Here is a 21,626-nt window from a genome sequence, read left to right on the forward strand (position 1 = left end):
GCAACCCTGGGGGGGGGAGCGGTGGCGACGGTGGTTCCCTCACTCGCAGGTGCGCAGGTTCCCTCTCTGTCACGCCCCCGTCATCACATATTGACGCGGGGGCGGGACAGAGAGGGTCTCTACTGCGCATTTGCGAGTGAGTACGCCTCTTGCCATTTATATGTTTGATAGCTTAGGAACCTCAGCTGTGCATATTGCCAACTCAACTTTATGGCAATAGAACTTGCACACAACTCTTCATCGGCTCACCATGATGCCACTTTTTATATATATTTTTCTTCTTTTATATAAATTCTTTTAACTCTATACTTGAATACTCATTTCAAAAAATCGGACCCAGGGGTTGTTGTTAACGTCCAACATGCACGTTTCGCCCTTCCCCAGGACTGTCTCACGGACTGACCCCTACAAAAAATAGAAATATGTAAAAATACCTCCCTGCATTAAATGAAACGTCTATAGAGTTGTTATTTATTCCCTCATACAGACCCTCCATTAAACAATTCCCCACTTTCTTACCTTTTGCCGTCTTAGCGCCAGCTCTACTTAAATAAGCAACTGATTTAAGGGTTATTCCCTCGTAAAGATGGCCATGGCGTGTTTCTAGCTATCTTTAATAGTATACTATGGGTGATGCCCCCTACCTACGTCCCAAGTCCTGGTTGGCCCCAGCTGTTCATTACTACATAAGTGACGCCCATTCCAGTTCAGCATTTAAACCAGTGGGCGTCACTGACTATAACAAGAATATAAATCGCTGTTCTTTGAAATTTAACACCCTAGTCACTGATTCCCCTTCCTTCCCTACATATACATGCTCCAGGATTCTCCACCTAATATCTTCCACCCTGTGTCCTTTCTCCATCCAATGCTCTACTAGGGGAGCCTGTATATTATTTGTGGCAATCCGGGACTTATGTTCTGTCAATCTTATTTTTAAAGGGCGAGAACTCCTACCCACATATACTAACTTGCATGGGCATTCAATGGTGTATACTACGTTTCTCGTCTCACAAGTATAGACAGTTATTCAAACATTATCACATGCACACACCAAAACAGGTATCCATACACACACTACAAAAGTAAACAACTTCTACAGCACAATACAGTTTATTCCAAATTGTTTAACCACTCTTAGGTTTCACGTTTGGGTTTAACAAGCAATACCATGTGCATATAAGGTCTGGATAAATGAATTAAAACAAAGTTTAAAGCAAATGTCCATAATATGTAATACTTGGTAGCAATAATGAAATGGAATATTCACATAGCAGGCAGCCAGCAGATTTATTTCCCACTGAACATAATTAACTTTGTATGAACTTGATGACTAATAGTGTGCTGTTGGCTACTGTATTTTGGTGGTGAATTATTTGCCTTCATAATAAAATCATACTCATCTATATACAAACACACACTTAGGAGACAAACATTTAAAAAAAACTGCTTTTTACTACCACAAAGACTTGAAGAAGAAATAAATACATACAACAGAACAGGACAAAGTAAGCACATTTACCACCCCCCCCCCCCCACCCCGGTTACTAAGTCACGTTAGTTGCTTAGTGGAGGGGTAGACTGACTCTAACAGAACTTGTGCATGAAGGAAGCTCTTCCCGCATAGTTCAATACCTGTCTTTGAAACAGTAATAATTAAAAAATTAAGGGGTCTTTTTACCAAGCTGCAGTAAAAAGGATCCTGTGGTAGTAGCGGGGGCTGCTTTTCCCGTACACCAGGACCCTTTTTCCCACAGCAGGTAAAAAGCCCCCCCCTCAAAAAAATGACCATGGGGTAAAATTACTCTTACCATGTGGCCATGTAGCAGGGAGCACTTACCGCCACCCACTGAGGTGGCAGTAAGGGCTCCTATGGTAACTGGGTGAAGTGCGCTACTGCCCAATTACCTCTGGGTTAGTGCATGGTAACAATTCCAAAAATATTTTACATTGTGCAGGAAATGGCGCGTGGACGAGGCGGAACTATTGCCGGAGGCCACATTTGACCAGCGGCAATCCTTTAGTAAACAGGCTCGAAGTGCATGTTTATAATATACCACTGCATCCCACAAAACAAAAGGAGCAAGTTCCCACATATCATCTTTTTCTTTTGAGGTACAACAGGAAAAAACATGTTAAATGCTCCCTGGTTTCAACCTACTTAAGACTTTTAAAAACTCCTTTGTACTTATAAATGGCCTTCCGACAACCACCCAACTTAAAACACAAGCTAATCAGAAGTAAACTTCCATCACAGACTGAAAAGGAACAGAAGGGCACACGTCCCTGTAATTTATCCAGTTGCAAACTATGCCAAAATATTTCACAGGACCCCACAGTTACCCACAAAGGAAAGATATTCAACATAAAGGGATCTTTCACTTGCTCATCTTCCAATGTGGTATATATCATTCAGTGTAAAAAATGTAACGAAGGATGCTATATTGGAGAAACAGGCCAGATGCTTAAGACAAGATTCAATTTACATAGACATCACATGAACAATACAGCCAGTAGGGCCCCCATCCCGGTGGGACAGCACTTCACAGAACCAGGACACTGTACCAGTGATTTCACAGTGAGAATACTGAAAGGTAACTTTAAAATCATACAAGAACGTAAGACCTTTGAAGTCAGAATGATTGAATATTTTAACACCCAACAGAAAGGACTTAACAAGGACCTGGGGTTCCTAGCCCATTATAAACCATAAAGCTGTATGTCCCTGTTGATCACCCTCCCCTCACCTATCCACACCCACCCTGTTAGAATATCAATGATATGCTTTGATGTCCCCATGCATACCTCCTACCCACCCCCATCCTCCCACCCTGTCAGACTGTCATAGTAATGCTTGAATGTTTTCACTTATATACACTGTCAGCTAGCACATTTGCTTATTTCCGATCTGACGAAGAAGGGCAACCTTCGAAAGCTAATCAAGAAATGTATTAAGTTATGTCCAATAAAAAAGGTATCATCTTATTTTCTTTTCCATGTTTTATTTTGTTTGATTTCTATTGATACTTATAAATGGAAACTCTGAATGTTGAGCACCTGATTCTCATAACATGATGTACTACTACTATTACTACTTATCATTTCTATAGCGCTACTAGACGTATGCAGCGCTGTACACTGGACATAGAGACATAGAGCTTACAATCTAATTAATGATGTCTGTTTTGGTGGCCCTTTACTAGGTGAAAACATCTAAGCACAAACAAAACAGGTGCTAGGGAGTCCCTACAGCTTATATAGGGTTACCATATGGGTCCAGAAAAGGACAGATTGAGCACCCTGATTACGATTTAGAGCACATTAGTACTCTAAACCGATTAAACCGATCGTATGCTGTACAAGCCGGCATGTTTGAAAATATAGGAGAGCTGAAATAAAAATGGTACCAACAATATAAAGAACGACAACGTCGATTCAGCAGCTGATAGGTTTATTTGCTTTATTTCGGATGTAAGGGGGGAATGATAACAGATGCGCGGGGGAGGCGGGGCTGAGACGGCTTCAATTTTTTGACGTCATGCCCAGTCGTCTCCTATTCTTCAATCTAACCTCCTTGCACTGATAGCAGCAGCTACGACGAGCAAGGAGGATTTTATCTAACCTCCTTGGCTACCACCAGAATGATGAGGCTTGAAAATTGATTGAACGTCCATTTGTACTGATGGCACTGATTGGAAGTTGTATCCACCTCTTTGATTGCACCAAGCGAGCTCCTATAAGTCCACGTCTGTGTGGGCGCTCCCAAGCTCAGTTGGTTCTACCAATGAAAGCACGCTCTGCTCACGTGACCTAAATTGTCGCCATCTTTGGTTTGGGAAAAGCGAAGTTTCCGCCCAAACGCAGGCTTCCACCAATCAGAAGGCAAACAATGTGTGATCTATCCGGCGTGGCTGTCATCGTTTTGTCTTGGTGTAGTTGTGTGTAGTGTCCGGACAAGGGACTAATTGTAGGTAGTGGTGGTGTTTGCGTTGTCGCCTAGTTTTACACTTTTTATAAGATGGAGTGTGAAATTTTCATTTGTGTTTCCTTCTTTTAGGCGGAAGAATGGAAGCGGACTGCAGCCCCTGCTACACGGCCAAATGTTGACAATTGTATTAATACGACAGGTGTTGGATTCTCTGTGCTGGAAGCAGGAGGGGTAGTGAAAGCTCCATGTCCCTTTCATACCTAGGAGCTAACTAGGTTTAGTTTGAAAGATAACTGCTGTTTGTCCCTAAGTATTTGGGAAGTTGAGCAAACATGTTGGAACTGCCAGCGTTGCCACTGCTGATCAATCTAGCTGGATCTGTACTTGGCTTTTTGGCCACTGTGACTCTTATACCTGCCTTCAAGGATCATTTTATAGCTGCGAAGCTCTATGGGATTGATCTAAATAAAATCACCAAACAACAAATGTGAGTAAAGGTTCCGTTCGCCCCATTGTTACTTCCTGCACTATTCGAGTCTCTCTGTCACTGACAGCAGGAAATCCTCATATATTTGGTCAAAAGAATTGTCACTGCCTCAGAAAATTTTAAACTTTAAAACGCTTAATATATGCGTGGTCTTCAGCTAGTGAATACTCTGAGTTACATTTTACATTCAGGACTTAATGAAGAGCAAGTCCAGAGCTGGCTTACTAGGTACAGACTAGGTAGTTGCCTATAGCTTCTGACATTCAAATAATTGTCTGCACCTACATTTACCAGAGAGAGGGTGGGTAATTTTCATGCAGCCATTTTGAAAGCCAAGGGGAAGAAAGGTGATTGTGCTGTTCTCCTGATGCAGCTGCTATGCAAAACAGGGGGCCCTAGTCAATTTGTAGATATAGAGCAGTGGTTCTCAACCAGTTTGTTATCAACAGCAGGGAGGTGGGTCACTGAAAATTTTACAGACAGCATGCTTGTGCTTTTCTTAATAACCATATGGCTGCATTTTGGGGAGAGTTGAGAACCAGGAAGTGAGGTGCTTTAAATCCCCATAACTGGTCCCAACTTCTGTCATTAGCCTCAAATGAAAATGTTGTAGGACCCTCTGTTCCACCCTGACAGTCTCCACCATTGCATCTGTAATTCCCTTTTTGTTATTGCTAACAACAATTCAATGATACATAGGATTTTTTTCCTTTGTTCAGCTGAAAACTGTAGTGTTTAGTGTCTCATGCATATGAATATTGTTTATCAGATGTCACAATATACTCCTGCCAGAACTCTACACAACTGCAGTGTGCAAAATTCCCCATTTTTGGTCAGAATCTGCGCTGCAGCTGGCATCCCGGCTCCACTGAGCCTTTGTCCCGCTGTCACAGTCCCCCCCCCCCCCCCACCCTCCAGCTTGTGTCCTGCTGCTTTTTCAAAATGACACTGCAAGCGGTAATCTCATGAGACTGCCACAGGAGGTCTCGGTGGCCATTTGTAAAAAGCAGTGCAGTGGCCCAGAGCAGCAGCAGTGGGCAGGAAAGAGTGAGATTCTTTCCTGCCCCGAAGAGGTGCTCCTACCTCATGCGTGAGTGCAGGGGCGCTGAAAAAAAAGTGGGTGCAGAGATCTGTAAAAAGGATGGATGCTATGTGTGGGGGGAGGCTTTAAAAGTGGGTGCTGTGGGGCGGAGATGGCTGTAAAAAAGTGACTGCTGTGGGGGGGGAAGGGCTGTAAAAAAAGTGGATGTTGTGGGGCAGAGGGGGATGTATAAAAAATTGGATGCTATGGGTGGAGGAAGGGCTGTAAAAAAGGTGGATGCTATGTGTGCATGGAGGGTGGGAAGGGAGCTGTAAAGGTGGATGCTATGTGTGATTGCAGGGAGGGGGCTGGAAAAATATGGATGGTATCTGTGTAAAGGGAGGTGGGTTAAGTTATGAGTAATAAACTTGCAGAATTTGCAATTTTTGTGGGCAGAATTTTGGGGGGTTTTTTGGTGCAAAATTCTAGCAGGAGTAACAATAGAAGAAAGATTAAGAGCCACTGATCTAGAGATATAGACTAGATTTTCATCGTCACGTTATGTTTACCGTTTTGGTCTTTGCAGTATAACATCCTTATTTTTGTTGTTTTAATGTTTTTTTGGCAGATGGATATTCTGACACTTATTGTCGGGTGGAGTTTTTTTCTGACCATTGATTAGACGAGCATAGAGTTGATCCAGTTGAAACGTAAATTGAAGCTCTGATTCTGAGGTCTTTTTCTCCACCCATATTTGTTGTTTGGTTTTGGTAGTCAGATTGATTGTATTGCAGGGACCACACCATATTGGGGTTTTTTGTTTTGTTTTGTTTTTTTAATGAGCAGCATATGTTTTTGTTTTTCTAATTTTCAAATAGCCCATTTGCCCGGGGTAAGTGGATTTTTGGAAATTGCCCGTATTGGATATGTAAATATAAAACAAAATTTAATATTTAAATGTGTGATGTCATGAATTTTACAGGATTGTACCAGCCCTGATCAATACAGTAGAACAAGAGTGGAAAAATTAGATTGATATCAGCCATGCTCTCTGAGCACCTAGGTAGCAGACCCAGAGTATATTGCAAATTGAAAAAGACCGCAAAAAGTCCACATTTACATTATGTTCAGTGTTTTAAAGCCAACCAGGTTGTGTTGTAGAATATGTTAAATCATTTGAACTTTGTTGAAACACGTTGCGCCTGTAGGCAAATAAGGTGCCACAGGCTTGATTGGGGTCTTTTTTTACTAAGCCTTGGGCTTAACGCGCGATAATGCACAATTTTAGTGCATAGCAAGCCCATAACTAATGCTGCATCACTTTGCACTTGCTCACATTAAAGTCATCTGCCATTTAGACGCTCAGTCTCGTAAGGTCCTCTTGCGATTTAACAACTTTGAATAACTTTGTGTCGTCTGCAAATGTAATTACCTCGCTAGTTACTCCCATCTCTAAATCATTTGGGAATATGTTAAAAAGTAGCTGTCCCAGCACAGACCCCTGTAACCCTTTTTAAAAATCGGCGTCACATTGGCCACCTTCCAGTCTTCAGGTACTATGGATGATTTTAACGACAGGTTACAGATCACTAGCAGCAGATCAGCAATTTGACTCAGTACATCTTCCAAATTCACCATGATTTCTTTCAGTTCCTCCGCATTATCACCCCTGAAAACCATTTCCAGTATAGGTAGATCTCTTACCTAGTTAAATGGATAGTGCCACTGAATATACGATTAAAATTAAGCATCAGTATTTAACTTTATACGCTGATTAAGCTGGCTGAATATCAAGCCCGTGATTGCTGTTGTTTTAACCTTGGTAGTTTGTCAGAGGTCTTAGGAAAAGCTGCTTAGTAAATACATGTCTATAGAGCAGGGCTTGCCAAACTATGGGTCATGACCCCACATGAGGTTACACAATCTGCATGTGGAGTCTTGACCTGGACGCCCCCCCCCCCCCTCCATAAAAGAAAAACCTCAATTGGCCCACTCATCCCGATGAGCCTGCACTATAATTAGGCCTGTGCAGGTTTCATCAAAGGCAGGAGATGGTAGCACTGGCTTCGATGCTGTAGGAGGGCCAGGAATAGCAGCATGGATGGAATGGTAGGCCTTCAGGGATCACACACTTCCTATGGCCATGATAATGAAGTAGTTTGGTTGAAGTCCACGACTGTGTTTCTTCAATCAAACTATCTTTGAATTTTGTGTGAAGGGGATTACACAGCGTACCAGTACATTGCATTGTTCTCACAATACTATTGAATGTTGTCAGCTGTTTCTTGCGACCCTTGACGCAGGCGCTGTGCGCCGAAACACGGACCGTGTCGGGTCCATTCAAGCATTGTTTTATCAACGTATATGATTAAAACTTCAATCCGCCCTTATCTTGAAGGCCCTTGGTGCTTTTTTTGTGCTTGTTTCTTGGCTTTTTGTGCTTTGCTCCCCCTCTCTCTGTTATTCTATATGATAACGAGGTCACAGCCATAAAAAGATTTTGACAGAGTTCCTGCTATGTACTGATGAGCCCATTTCCCTCTTACCTTGTCTGTATAATAAACACCTGCTCACAGAATTATGATTGAAGAGAGGTTTCTATTTTTGTGTTGTTACAGTCCAGAATCGCAAGGTGTGATCAGTGGAGCTGTGTTTCTTATTATTCTCTTCTGCTTCATCCCTGTCCCGTTCCTGAGCTGCTTTGTAGGGGATCAGTGCAAGGTGTTCCCACACCATGAGGTGCGTTACAGGTGAGAGTGAGGTGTGGCTGTGTTTAGTGAGTAGAGGGAATGCAGAGGTGAAAGACTGGGATTGGAGTGCTAGCCTTAGCAGTTGTATTGCAAACTGTACTTGGTGTGGAGATGCTGATGTATGTATGGGTATAGCCACAGGTCCTTAGTAATGGTATATCCTTTCTGTGTGCTATAACTATAGTTCTGACCTCCTTGTATGGATTTTTCCCTTTGCAGTTTGTGGCTTTCATCGGTTCTTTACTTGCCATCTGTTGTATGATATTTTTGGGGTTTGCAGACGACGTGCTGAATCTACGCTGGCGACACAAGCTGCTGCTTCCCACTATGGCTTCCCTGCCCCTGCTTATGGTCTACTTCACTAATTTTGGAAACACCACTATCGTGGTACCCAAACCTTTTAGAGTCCTTCTGGGCATGCACTTGGACTTGGGTAAGTGATGGCATCTTCTGGTCCCCCGACCCCAGGGAATAATATAAAATGGGCAAATCTGAAAAGACCTTATGAAAAGTGGGTCTTGCATGCACACCTGAGGGTGGAATATAATGGAGGAAGACAAAAGCATCTGACTCGGATGAGGAGTGATATCCTTAAAGGTGGTAACAGACAGTATAGACAGGAGATACTGAGCAAATTGGATAGGGTAGTTCATCTTTTTTTTCTTCTGTCATCTACTAGTTTACTATGAGGAGAATTTTCACTAGTCCCTTGTAGTACCCACAGACCTGCAAACTGATTTTCAAAGGGAAACTCTAGGTGCAACTGGCAGGACAGTTAAAAAAGAATGACAAAATTAAATTGGGGTTAAAGATCTTTTTGTAGTACAAATTTCTGAAAAAGCAAAATCTTAATATTCTTCCCAAATGACAATTAAGAATTTTCAAAATATTTTTGAAAACTCTGTCCAATGATTGGCAGCTTGAAATGCCAGTGTCATCTCAAACATTTTTAATCTTTTTTCCTTCCTCTTGGTGAAGGAGAGGAAAGCACAGTTGGCCTTTAGCCTTCTCTCTCTTAAGGAGACTGCAAATTGGAAATGGGAGTATAAATACGTTGGTGCCAACCCATGTAATAATTTAAAAGAAACAGAAAAATATAAAAATTACTCTAGTCTCAGTGGGCAACCAATGAAGTTTACACAGTGCTCCATATTTTGCATGTATGAAATTTTATAATGGCCTAAAAAAAAGCAGCAGGATTTCAGAATGAAATCCCAGCACATAGGTCAGCCAACCAACCCACCCTAGTCCAGCCCTTTTCTGTTGTCAAGAGAAGGGGGCAGTTTTTAAAAATGGGTTTTCCCAAAGATAAACACTATTTACTTGTGGAAATCACTTTTGAAAATGATCCCTTTATGTTCAAGGATGCAGTGGCTGCAGAACATCAAAAAGGAGAAAATCAATTAGCTTAAAAGAGGTTACAAAAACATCCACAATAAAATACAAATCTTAAAAGCAACCCTTATGACAAAAAGAAAATGATGGCAACTTACATTACAAACCAAACGTTCCGGAGGAGAGGAAGGTGGTTAAATATTTGTCTCCTATGGTAAATACAGGTAGAGTGAATATTTAGGATATAGAAAAGAAGCAGAAGTCAGAAGAAACATAATGCCCTTTGTTTATGGGTAAACTCCAGTGGTGTTGAATCTTCCAAAAATCATGACTAGTAAAAATCAGGATCCCAGACCTAGTTTTTGAGCTGGTAGCTCAAAGGAGCAGTAGGAAACTACCATGTAAAAGTAAAATGAGGAATGAAAACAGCTCATCTGCTTTTGTCTTTTAGTTGTTTACTCGTGTCTGATCTTTCCTGTCCAGGGATTCTGTACTATGTGTATATGGGAATGCTGGCCGTGTTCTGCACCAATGCCATCAACATTCTAGCTGGAATCAATGGAATCGAAGCTGGACAGTCACTTGTGATTGCTGCCTCCATCATCATATTCAATATTGTTGAATTAAATGGTAACAAGTGGATATACTTCTAATATTCTGTCTTATAGGATATTAGACTGTGAGATAAAGGGTTGTCCTGATTTCTTTTTTGTTTGTTTTTCTTTCTTGCAGGGGATTGCCGAGATGATCACTTGTTCTCTCTCTATTTCATGATTCCATTTTTCTTAACCACACTGGGACTACTTTACCACAATTGGTAAGAGACCATTTTCTTTTTTTAATTTACTTTTTATTTATAAGTTTAATAATATTACATTTATAGAACAAACTTATAAATGTATCAGCAAAAAACAGAATCCATAAAACTTAATAAGGAAATATTCCTTCAAACTTTGTCTGCAAAGTAACAAAAGAGAGGGTAAAACAGTACACAAACAAAAGCAACTAAAGAAAAAAGCACAGCTGGGCAAAAAAGACTGAGAACAGGAGTCCTTTATTTCTGAAGGACCTGACACGGACCGTGTTTCGGCGTAAAGACGCCTGCTTCAGGGGTCTATTAATAAAACGTATGATTGTTTATTATTTTTTATATTTTAATGTATGATTGTCTTTTATATGTTTTATTAATAGACCCCTGAAGCAGGTGTCTTTACGCCGAAACACGGCCTGTGTCGGGTCTTTCAGAAATAAAGGACTCCTGTTGTATCAGTCTTGAAGACCCAGCTGCGCTTTTTCCTTTGGTTTCAAACTTAGTCCACAATTCTTGACCAAGATACAAGGAAATAACTCAGGAAAACACTTTGTGTTCAATCCAAATCTATAGAGCAGAAAAAAAAAAAAAAAAAACATTCACAGCCAATTTATACAGCATATTATCATCAAGTGGGCTCATTCAAGGAAGCATTTCTTTCACCCTCCTCATGAGAAATAAATTCCTGCAATTTTTTCAGGTCAAAGAAAACAGTTACCTGCATTTAGAAATACCAAACATCTACAGGCAAATTACCAAAAGCCTTGAAAACGACGCAGGAGCACCTAACCTTCGGAAATCACCAAAAACTAACCTATTCAAAAAGGCATACCCTGTTGATCCAACCTAAATGTCTGATCTCCGCAACACTTCAAAATTAAAGTACGTAATGGACATAATCCAACTTCTCCGCTGCACATTTCCCCAAATGTGCCTGCACCACAAGAACTTTATCTTACCACAAAGTATCATCACTTTGTATTTGTTCTCACCGGAGCTGGCAAATGCCTCCCGGTACTATGTAAACCACATTGAGCCTACAAATATGTGGGATACAAATGCAACAAATAAAATAATAATACAAAAGACCCACCCAGAGAGAGAACTCTTAGTTTTAAAACCAGGAATTCTCGTCGTCTTTTCTGTGTATCTCTAGCTAAATATGGGAAAACTTGAACCTTAGATCCCAAAAAGAGTGCATTCATATATCGAAAATACATCTTGTTCCAGAGCAAAAGTCGCTAGAAGAGTCGTTCTTTCCGTTATAACCTCCAATGAGCTGTCCAAAAACTCAGTGAGGTTTAAATCAGGTTGAGGGCTTACAGAAGAGGTTCTCAAGATTCCAGATAAATATTGAGCTCTAACCATAGGTGGAAGCCCCTCAACTGGAACTCCCAATATTTCAAGGAAATATTTCTTCAAAATCTGTAATGCTGGAATTAATGGAGATTTAGGGAAATTTAAAAATCTTAAATTATTCCTTCTTCCGTGGTTATCTAAATATTCTAGCTTCCGAGCTAGAATATCTCTCTCCCTGACAAGTCACTGAAGCAAAACTCTGTAGCTGTTTTAAGTTCACTATCTATTAAATCAATTCTAGACGACTGAAGATCCAGATTTACAGATAGTCTGACAAGAAAGTTTACGATCAAAAACTTCTCCAACGGAGCTAGTAATTTGAAGAAGGGAAGAATTCAAACCTTGAATGGCGTCCCACAAGGACTCCAAGGTCACCACAGCCAGTCTGTTAAGCCTCCAGGTCCAGTAACAGCAGCTCCCAGGTTCAAAGAGATAGTAGGCTGAACAGCCTGCACATCCCCAGATTTTCCAGCACCTGGGGAAGAGGCAGCGACAGGACCTCCTCTTGCAGCCAGGGAGACACTAACCACTTTTGGACGTCTCACCGCCCCGCATCACTGTCAACGCCGAACTGCTTCTGGGTCTTTGAGGAGCTGTGCTAGAGGGAGGACTAAGTGATACTCCCTCTATGCTGCGATACCGCGGGGGAAACTGTGGACCCAACTGAAGTGGGTGCCGGCTCTTCCAGCACTTGAACACTGAATCTATCCAGAGTTGCCTGGAGAAAGGTAAGATTACCTCCCGGGCTAGAGGAGGAAAAAGCCCTTCCATTTCCCCATGTCTAGCATGGGGAAAGTCTTCACAACGCCAGGCAAAATCTTGGAAGGTCAGGAGCTCACAAACGCCTGACTGCTCCAGACGCAATCTTGGTCCCACCTCCGGTGAGAGACAATTTTCAAGGATGTCAATGTTTTTACACTCTGGGTGGGTGTACAGGGATATGGTCTTTTCAGTCTACCTGATAGCAAAGAAGGCTAGGCTGCAGTGAAGTCTTCATCTGTAGATGCTACTCGCTGGTAGTATGCTTTAGAGCTGTTCTGCATTGGTCAAGAGCCTGGAATGCATCAGCCAGCTTTTCTCAAGTTTTTCATGGTAGCTTTTTTTCAGTTCTTTTGTGTGAGATGTCTCTGTTTATCAGAATTTACTATAGTGCGTTATGTGGTGCACAAATCAAAGCAATTTACAAGCTAAAAATGAATAGATTAGAAAGGAGCACCATTCAGTGAAGGGACAAGAGAGCAAGATGCATTCAAAGAGGATAGGTTGAAAACAAGAGTTTACCCTGTAGAGGTCATCTTGCTCCAACAATGAACAAACTGAAACTAGCGCCCAAATGTCATTTTAGAAAGGTATGTTTCAAGAGCAGACTTGAATTTTCTAAGAGAGAGCTCAGCTTGAAGTTGAATAGGGTAAGTTGTTCCAAAGTCTGGGAACTGGAAAGAAAAAAAGCAGAGTGCCTAGCAGTCTCAAAGTTTTATATGAAAAGGAGCTGCTGGAATAATGACTGTATTACCCTTATATGTACCCTCTTTTGTTCTGCTCTTGTATACTTCAGGTACCCCTCCCAGGCCTTTGTGGGAGACACCTTTTGTTACTTCGCTGGTATGACCTTTGCTGTAGTAGGGATTGTCGGCCACTTCAGTAAGACCATGCTGCTCTTCTTCATCCCTCAAGTCTTCAACTTCCTATACTCTCTGCCGCAGCTTTTCCATATCATTCCATGCCCAAGGCATCGACTTCCCAGGTAACTTTTTGCTTCAGGACATCTGAATGTGAAAAAAAGTTCCCTCCGTCCCAGTCTCTGCTGGCAGTTCTACAGCATTTTTTTAAAATTGCATAAGGTCTGCTCTTATGCAATTTTCAAATGAACTATATGCTATAAAACTAAAGAAGTTATGGATTTCATGTGGGGTTTTATGATGCATGGTAAGGTACCATTAACACCCTGAGAAGGGGCGAGGGGTACATATCATATAGTTGGATGATGGTTTATACTGTTGGGCCTTGATGACCAATGTTCCTGTTTGATTCGGTTTCATCTAGGGGTGGCGATGACAGATTTGCTTAATGAAAATAAACTCTTGACACTGTATACTCTGTGGGGAGGGAGGGAGAAAAAAAATGTTATAAACTTAATGACAAAAAGTTTACCCAGAAGGTTCTGTTGTGGACGTTTAGCTTTGTATGAATATTAATGCTGATCTTTGGTCCATCTGTATCATTGGTGATGTCATTAATAAAAAATTGTTGACTACTAAAACTAAAGAAATTTAGGAGGGTGACTGAGAACTGTTAAATCTCTGCTTCTGTGTTACTATTCAGTCTCTGCTAATGTTTTATTTCTGCCCCACAGGTTTTGTGCCAGTACAGGAAAACTTGGAATGAGTTACTCCAAATTCAAAAGCAAGGATCTGCCAAAACTGGGAGCATTCATTCTCAAGGTAGTCTGCTGGCTCTTCTCCCTCTTTCTTCCAGTCATGTAGAGCGTAGTCGCCATTTAGCATTTTCACATCGGGCACTAATGCTGTAGAATTCCATGCTTCTATAAAAATATTGCTGCATTTACCAATGACATGGCTTTTCTCGCAGGTCTTTCTTAGATGCAACTTTAATTGGATCTTAGCTTTTGAACTGGATGTTGGGTGTTGGCCCAGAGTGAATTGGGGATTCATTTTTGTTTGAATGTTTTCTTCTTATGTACCTTTTTGGTTTCTAAACAACACGTGGAGGGGCATAATCGAACGGGGCGCCCAAGTTTTCCTGGGGCCGTCCTCGAAGGATGGCTCCGTGAAGAGGCATGGAAACCTGTATTATCGAAACAAGATGGGTGTCCATCTTTCCTTTCGATAATACTGTCAGGGACGCCCAAATCTCAACATTGAGGTCGACCTTAGAGATGGGCGTCCTTAGGTCGTTCTTAGAGATGGTCGTCCCTGGTTTTTGGCGATAATGGAAACCGAGGACGCCCATCTCAGAAACAACCAAATCCAAGCCATTTGGTCGTGAGAGGAGCCAGAATTCATAGTGCACTGGTCCCCCTCACATGCCAGGACACCAACCGCACATCTTAAGGGGCACTGCAGTGGACTAAATTGCTCCCAGGTGCATAGCTCCCTTACCTAGTTTGCTGAGCCCCCCCAAAAGCCCACTCCCCACAACTGTACACCACTACGATAGCCCTAAGGGGTGACGGGGGAACCTAAATGTGGGTACAGTGGGTTTCTGGTGGGTTTTGAAGGGCTCACATTTACCAACACAAGTGAAACGGGGGGGGGGGGGGGGGCTGGGTCCGCCTGCCTGAAGTGCACTGCACCCACTAAAATTGCTCCAGGGAGCTGGGTACGACATTTGAGGCTGGCAAAAACAACTTTTAATGTTTTTTTTAAGGGTGGAAGGGGGTTGGTGACCACTGGGGGAGTAAGGGGAGGTCATCTCCGATTCTCTCTGGTGGTCATCTGGTCAGTTTGGGCACCTTTTTGAGGCTTGGTCACAAAAAAAAAAATGGACCAAGTAAAGTCGACCAAGTACTCATCAAGGACACCCTTCTTTTTTCCATTATCGGCCAAGGACGCCCATGTGTTAAGCACGCCCTAGTCCCACCTTCGCTATGCTGCCGACATACCCCTGTCAACTTTGGTCGTCCCCGTGATGGAAAGCAGTTGAGGGCGCCCAAAATCAGCTTTCGATTATGCCGATTTGGGCGGCCCTGAGAGAAGGACGCCCATCTCCCGATTTCTGTCGGAAGATGGGCGCCCTTCTCTTTTGAAAATAAGCCTGATTTTAACCTTTCCTTTTCAAGCTTTATGTCTGTCTGTTTGATTTTATTGTACCTTTTGCTACTATTTTATTTTAGCCTTTTCATGTAATTGTGAAAGGCAGTGTATCAAATAAGAAACCATACTTGCCCTACGCCCTATCTGCATAGGGAATCACTCTTTATGCTTATACTCTTCTGGTGCAAAAAAACCACAGTTGAATGGGTGATGGTGATTTTGGTCTTTTTAGGTAATGGAAACACTATGGCTTGTGGAAGTGCGACGGGGATTGGATGAAGATGGTGAATATATGGAGTGTAACAACCTAACACTCATTAATTTAGTTTTGAAGCTCATTGGTCCAACTCATGAGAGAACATTAACACTGCTCCTGCTGCTAATACAGGTAAAAGGAAAATAGATACAGGAGCTTTACATATAAGTACATAAGTACATAAGTAGTGCCATACTGGGAAAGACCAAAGGTCCATCTAGCCCAGCATCCTGTCACCGACAGTGGCCAATCCAGGTCAAGGGCACCTGGCACGCTCCCCAAACGTAAAAACATTCCAGACAAGTTATACCTAAAAATGAGGAATTTTTTCAGTCCATTTAATAGCGGTCTATGGACTTGTCCTTTAGGAATCTATCCAACCCCTTTTTAAACTCCGTCAAGCTAACCGCCCGTACCACGTTCTCCGGCAATGAATTCCAGAGTCTAATTACACGTTGGGTGAAGAAAAATTTTCTCCGATTCGTTTTAAATTTACCACACTGTAGCTTCAACTCATGCCCTCTAGTCATAAGTACATAAGTACATAAGTAGTGCCATACTGGGAAAGACCAAAGGTCCATCTAGCCCAGCATCCTGTCACCGACAGTGGCCAATCCAGGTCAAGGGCACCTGGCACGCTCCCCAAACGTAAAAACATTCCAGACAAGTTATACCTAAAAATGAGGAATTTTTCCAGTCCATTTAATAGCGGTCTATGGACTTGTCCTTTAGGAATCTATCTAACCCCTTTTTAAACTCCGTCAAGCTAACCGCCCGTACCACGTTCTCCGGCAATGAATTCCAGAGTCTAATTACACGTTGGGTGAAGAAAAATTTTCTCCGATTCGTTTTAAATTTACCACACTGTAGCTTCAACTCATGCCCTCTAGTCCTAGTATTTTTGGATAGCGTGAACAGTCGCTTCACATCCACCCGATCCATTCCACTCATTATTTTATACACTTCTATCATATCTCCCCTCAGCCGTCTCTTCTCCAAGCTGAAAAGCCCTAGCCTTCTCAGCCTCTCTTCATAGGAAAGTCGTCCCATCCCCACTATCATTTTCGTCGCCCTTCGCTGTACCTTTTCCAATTCTACTATATCTTTTTTGAGATACGGAGACCAGTACTGAACACAATACTCCAGGTGCGGTCGCACCATGGAGCGATACAACGGCATTATAACATCCGCACACCTGGACTCCATACCCTTCCTAATAACACCCAACATTCTATTCGCTTTCCTAGCCGCAGCAGCACACTGAGCAGAAGGTTTCAGCGTATCATCGACGACGACACCCAGATCCCTTTCTTGATCCGTAACTCCTAACGCGGAACCTTGCAAGACGTAGCTATAATTCGGGTTCCTCTTACCCACATGCATCACTTTGCACTTGTCAACATTGAACTTCATCTGCCACTTGCACGCCCATTCTCCCAGTCTCGCAAGGTCCTCCTGTAATCGTTCACATTCCTCCTGCGACTTGACGACCCTGAATAATTTTGTGTCATCGGCGAATTTAATTACCTCACTAGTTATTCCCATCTCTAGGTCATTTATAAATACATTAAAAAGCAACGGACCCAGCACAGACCCCTGCGGGACCCCACTAACTACCCTCCTCCACTGAGAATACTGGCCACGCAATCCTACTCTCTGCTTCCTATCTTTCAACCAGTTCTTAATCCATAATAATACCCTACCTCCGATTCCATGACTCTGCAATTTCTTCAGGAGTCTTTCGTGCGGCACTTTGTCAAACGCCTTCTGAAAATCCAGATATACAATATCAACCGGCTCCCCATTGTCCACATGTTTGCTTACCCCCTCAAAAAAATGCATTAGATTGGTGAGGCAAGACTTCCCTTCACTAAATCCGTGCTGACTTTGTCTCATCAGTCCATGTTTTTGTATATGCTCTGCAATTTTATTCTTAATAATAGCCTCCACCATCTTGCCCGGCACCGACGTCAGACTCACCGGTCTATAATTTCCCGGATCTCCTCTGGAACCTTTCTTAAAAATCGGAGTAACATTGGCTACCCTCCAGTCTTCCGGTATTACACTCGATTTTAGGGACAGATTGCATATTTCTAACAGTAGCTCCGCAAGTTCATTTTTTAGTTCTATTAATACTCTGGGATGAATACCATCAGGTCCCGGTGATTTACTACTCTTCAGCTTGCTGAACTGACCCATTACATCCTCTTAAAAAATTAAGTCACACCTAAAAGTAGGTGATTTATGCACATAGTTTATAAAATATACTACTACTACTTAACATTTCTAAAGCGCTACTAGGGTTACGCAGTGCTGTACAATTTAAACGATGTACATCTTTTATAAACATTTTTGGCCTGCTCTCAAGCAGGAATAAATATCAACACCCTCAGTTTAAGTACTGTGTCTATAGGATCTTTGCTAGTATTTTGCAAAGACACATAGGCACCTGTTTACCTTTTACCCTTTTGTCCTGGCTTTTATATTACCAGCTTCTGGGCATTATATCTATATGATATACTACACAACTTCTATCTGGTCGAGAGCCCAGACCAAAACCCCAAACATTTACAGCTTTATATTCAGATGTTTTTCATAGCATAAATCAAGAGTGATAAAGTCTGGTTTGCATTTTTTATATTTAGGTGCTGGGCAGTGTTTCTGCATTTCTCATCCGCTACCATCTAGTCCGCTTATTCTATGATATTTGATGCCTCTGGTGCTTTAAGATGGAATAGCAAATGTAACTATAAACCTCTCTCATGGATTCTCCTTTTCCAATCACTGAAGATAAATACCTGAAGCCCTGTAACCTTGCAGGGCCCTTTTGCTGTACCTCAGATACCACTGCTACACACCTTCCTGATTGGGAAGGCAATAGCTGATTATATGAAGATCAATGGCTGGCTGGCTGGCTGGCTAAAATCGGTCCTGCTAACATTTGACCCACAAAAACAGCAACTGTAAATTCAAGTCCCAGTCTGAATACTACTGAACCCTGGAGGATGGCTGAGGAGGGTCTACACTTGCAGTGACTGGAAAGCTCCAGTCTCCTGCCTGACTGAAAGAAGAGTAGCTAACGGGACTGGAACTAGGATGGAAGAACCAGGACATTGTTCTGGGTGCTGTTCCCTGATCTTTGTGGCAGCTCAGTGCTACCCTGGCTGCTGATTAATGTAACAGAGAAACCAAATAAACCTGCTAACTTGTTTTCTGTATTCATTTTATCTTAAATGTTTATGATGGTAAAAGTCACTGTTCTAACAGAAGCACTGTAAGTTTAGCTATCGTACAAAGCTAGAATAACAACCCTAGTAAATTCATCCAGCAGTCCCACAGGGATAAACTACAGAAGCAAAAATGCTGCACAAATATGGTTTATTCAGCATAGATAGTTTTTTTTCTTTGGCAGATAGAGGCAGTTTATACATCGCTTGAAAATAGGAGGGAGAGGAAAGGTTACCCCAATAGTCCACTGGATCTTGTAGCCTTTTACTTTATATGAAATGATATACTAGGCAGTACTGCTTATTAGCATATCACTCAAACTGTACAATCAAATCTTTAGCCTATCTTATTCCCCCCTGCCTGCTCTCACAGGGATCCTATTTAAACTCTTTGAGAAGGGAGGCCTTGACTCATCTTCCCATACAGAATCTCAAATGCTCCAAGGGACTGGGCTAGGTGTAGGCTCTTCCCCCAGTCAGACTTTCTCACATCATCTTTAAAATCAAACTTCTTGCTTTGGGGGGGGGGGGGGGAGGCTTGCAGGTAAAGTTCCCAAATCAGCAGGATTAATGAGTGAGACGAGCTTCCCTGACCTCCCACACCACCAGCTGATAGCTCTTCACTCGCCAAAATGAAGGCCCCTCTGAGCACATCCAGGTTTGTAAAACATTTTCTCCCCAGCAGCTCATAAGCTTTTTAAAAGAGAAATGTTTTGAGCAATTATTTCAAGTTGGGAAGGAATGCTTCAAGTAAAACAAAAACAGATATTACAGCATCATAAAAAAAATACTAAACTACAAAAATATATACATACAGCAAATAAGTGTAAATATAAAAATATAGACTGACCAGATAGCATTGGCTATAGAAACAGAAAACACATATATAAACATACAAAATGAAAACAGTATCAAAATGTTCATACAGCAAATCAGATGCACATGTTTTAGCCATTGCCTGCCTCATGCATCTTGAAAGAAAATGATTCTTAAAACCAACAAGCTAATAGCCCACTTCAGGCTCGGTGCCTAAATCAGCAACAAAGAGGAAGAATGAAAAGTATTATGATTTACTAGTAATGACTCGCTTGAAAAAAATATCCTCCAAAACTGATCTATACACTTAACCCTTACCCAGCAGAGAACCACGTGCTCAAAATGTGGCACTGCACTAGTCCTCCCTGTTTCTCAAATAGTATAACCTAAGGGTTAAGGACAGTAAACCAGTGTGCATTAAACCTGCTCAGATATCACCAATAGACCTTTTGAGTGGAATCTGAATCTACAGGAGAAGCTGAAAAGCTATTGTAGGTGCATATCCCTCAAAGCTCAAAACCATATATGTTGAAACTGCTCATACCCATAAGATACCAGCTACAAAAAAAAGGGAGAAAATCCCCAACACAGTAGAACAGTCATGTTACTTAAAGCCATAACTTCATCATGAAGCAAGGAATGAAAAACTCTAGTACAAAATAGGAGCCCTTAAAAAGCTCAAAATCCTAGCCCAGTATTTATATTAATAACAATATTCATGCTTTAACTATTTAGGGTAAAAGACCAGTCAACCAAAACTGTCATTTACTTTGGCCTGGTGCTGTTAAACTGTCATCTGGCTCTGAAAAGCAGTAAGACAAACACAGCATCTCAACAAAAAAAAAAAACACCCAGGCAAAAGTCTCTTCATTCCCTAAGAATGAAAATGAACAGAAGCTGTAAAACCAGAGGACAAAGAAAGTAAACTCAACAGAATCTCAGGCATTATTTTTTTCATGGAAATGGCAGCAGTGAATATCTGAAATTCCTTTGCAGATGAGCTGATGGAATTAAAAAAAAAAGGCATGGGATAGACATAGTTGTTTTTAAAAGGAGAGAGGATGGAAACAAAGCATAGAGTACTTCAATTCAAAAACAACATTAACGTCACTTTTTTTCACATCTAAGGGGATAGGAAGGAAGGAAGTGCAAAGATTGGCATGTATAACTTTAATCACCTCACTGGGCAGACTGGATGGACTGGGTTCATTTTTGTGTTGGCTTGTGCTATGCTACTCAGATGTGGCTTAAATGTTAAAAGAAAAGCTGCTAGCAGAGCACCTCAGCTTAGCTTCCACACAATCTAGCAACCAGTTCTTAAGTGTTTGCTTTTTGGTTTGAAATTTTGGGGGGGGGAGGGATGGGGTGGTGAGGCTTCCTGTTCAACTTACAGAAATAGTATAAATGTTGCTGGCGGGGGAACAACATAGATAAATATGATTAAACCACATTCGGTTATGCTAAACTAAAAGGGTCATTGTTTGGCCTGGTGCTCCTCCCTTTCCTTAGGTGTGAAGTAATGCTAGGTGGTAATCTATTTGTGAAGGATTGGGACGGGAGATGCCTGGAGCACTGCCGATGAAAATAAATGCTTGACAAAGAAGTTTACTCATTGCTGCTGTTACTACAGATTCTCTTTCTGTAGTTGTTTTAGCATGGCATGCTGCTGATTTGGCTTGTGGTTGAGGCGCTGAAGGAGTTCCACAATCTACTGAGGATTTTGAAGCATAAACCAATCCTTTGCTAGCTAGAGCCACCATCCTTAAAGGGAAACAAAATTTCAAGGTGCACAAACTTCACTGCCTATGGTGAGGGGGGCAAAGGAGGCGTGAGCTGTTGTTCACTGGATATAAAATGTGTACA

General features: G+C 41.8%; 1 protein-coding gene across 2 annotated transcripts; it reads left to right on the plus strand.

Annotated features, from left to right (window-relative positions):
• The first annotated feature begins 3,852 nt into the window (after positions 1–3,852).
• On the plus strand, positions 3,853–18,938 carry DPAGT1 (dolichyl-phosphate N-acetylglucosaminephosphotransferase 1). 2 transcript variants are annotated; one of them, XM_030221384.1, is made up of 10 exons: positions 3,853–3,967; positions 4,058–4,415; positions 8,055–8,175; positions 8,406–8,619; positions 10,005–10,151; positions 10,254–10,338; positions 13,247–13,435; positions 14,045–14,132; positions 15,697–15,852; positions 18,366–18,938. In XM_030221384.1, the coding sequence occupies exons 2-10, from the start codon at positions 4,261–4,263 to the stop codon at positions 18,429–18,431; spliced, it is 1,221 nt and encodes a 406-aa protein (XP_030077244.1). In that variant the 5' UTR covers positions 3,853–3,967; positions 4,058–4,260; the 3' UTR covers positions 18,432–18,938. The 2 variants fall into 2 exon arrangements, with proteins under 2 accessions (XP_030077244.1, XP_030077245.1); XM_030221385.1 differs by having other exon boundaries at positions 3,953–3,971.
• Positions 18,939–21,626: the final 2,688 nt, after the last annotated feature.

The sequence above is a fragment of the Microcaecilia unicolor genome, chromosome 12 (genome assembly GCF_901765095.1).
Source record: "Microcaecilia unicolor chromosome 12, aMicUni1.1, whole genome shotgun sequence".
Lineage (NCBI taxonomy): Eukaryota > Metazoa > Chordata > Amphibia > Gymnophiona > Siphonopidae > Microcaecilia > Microcaecilia unicolor.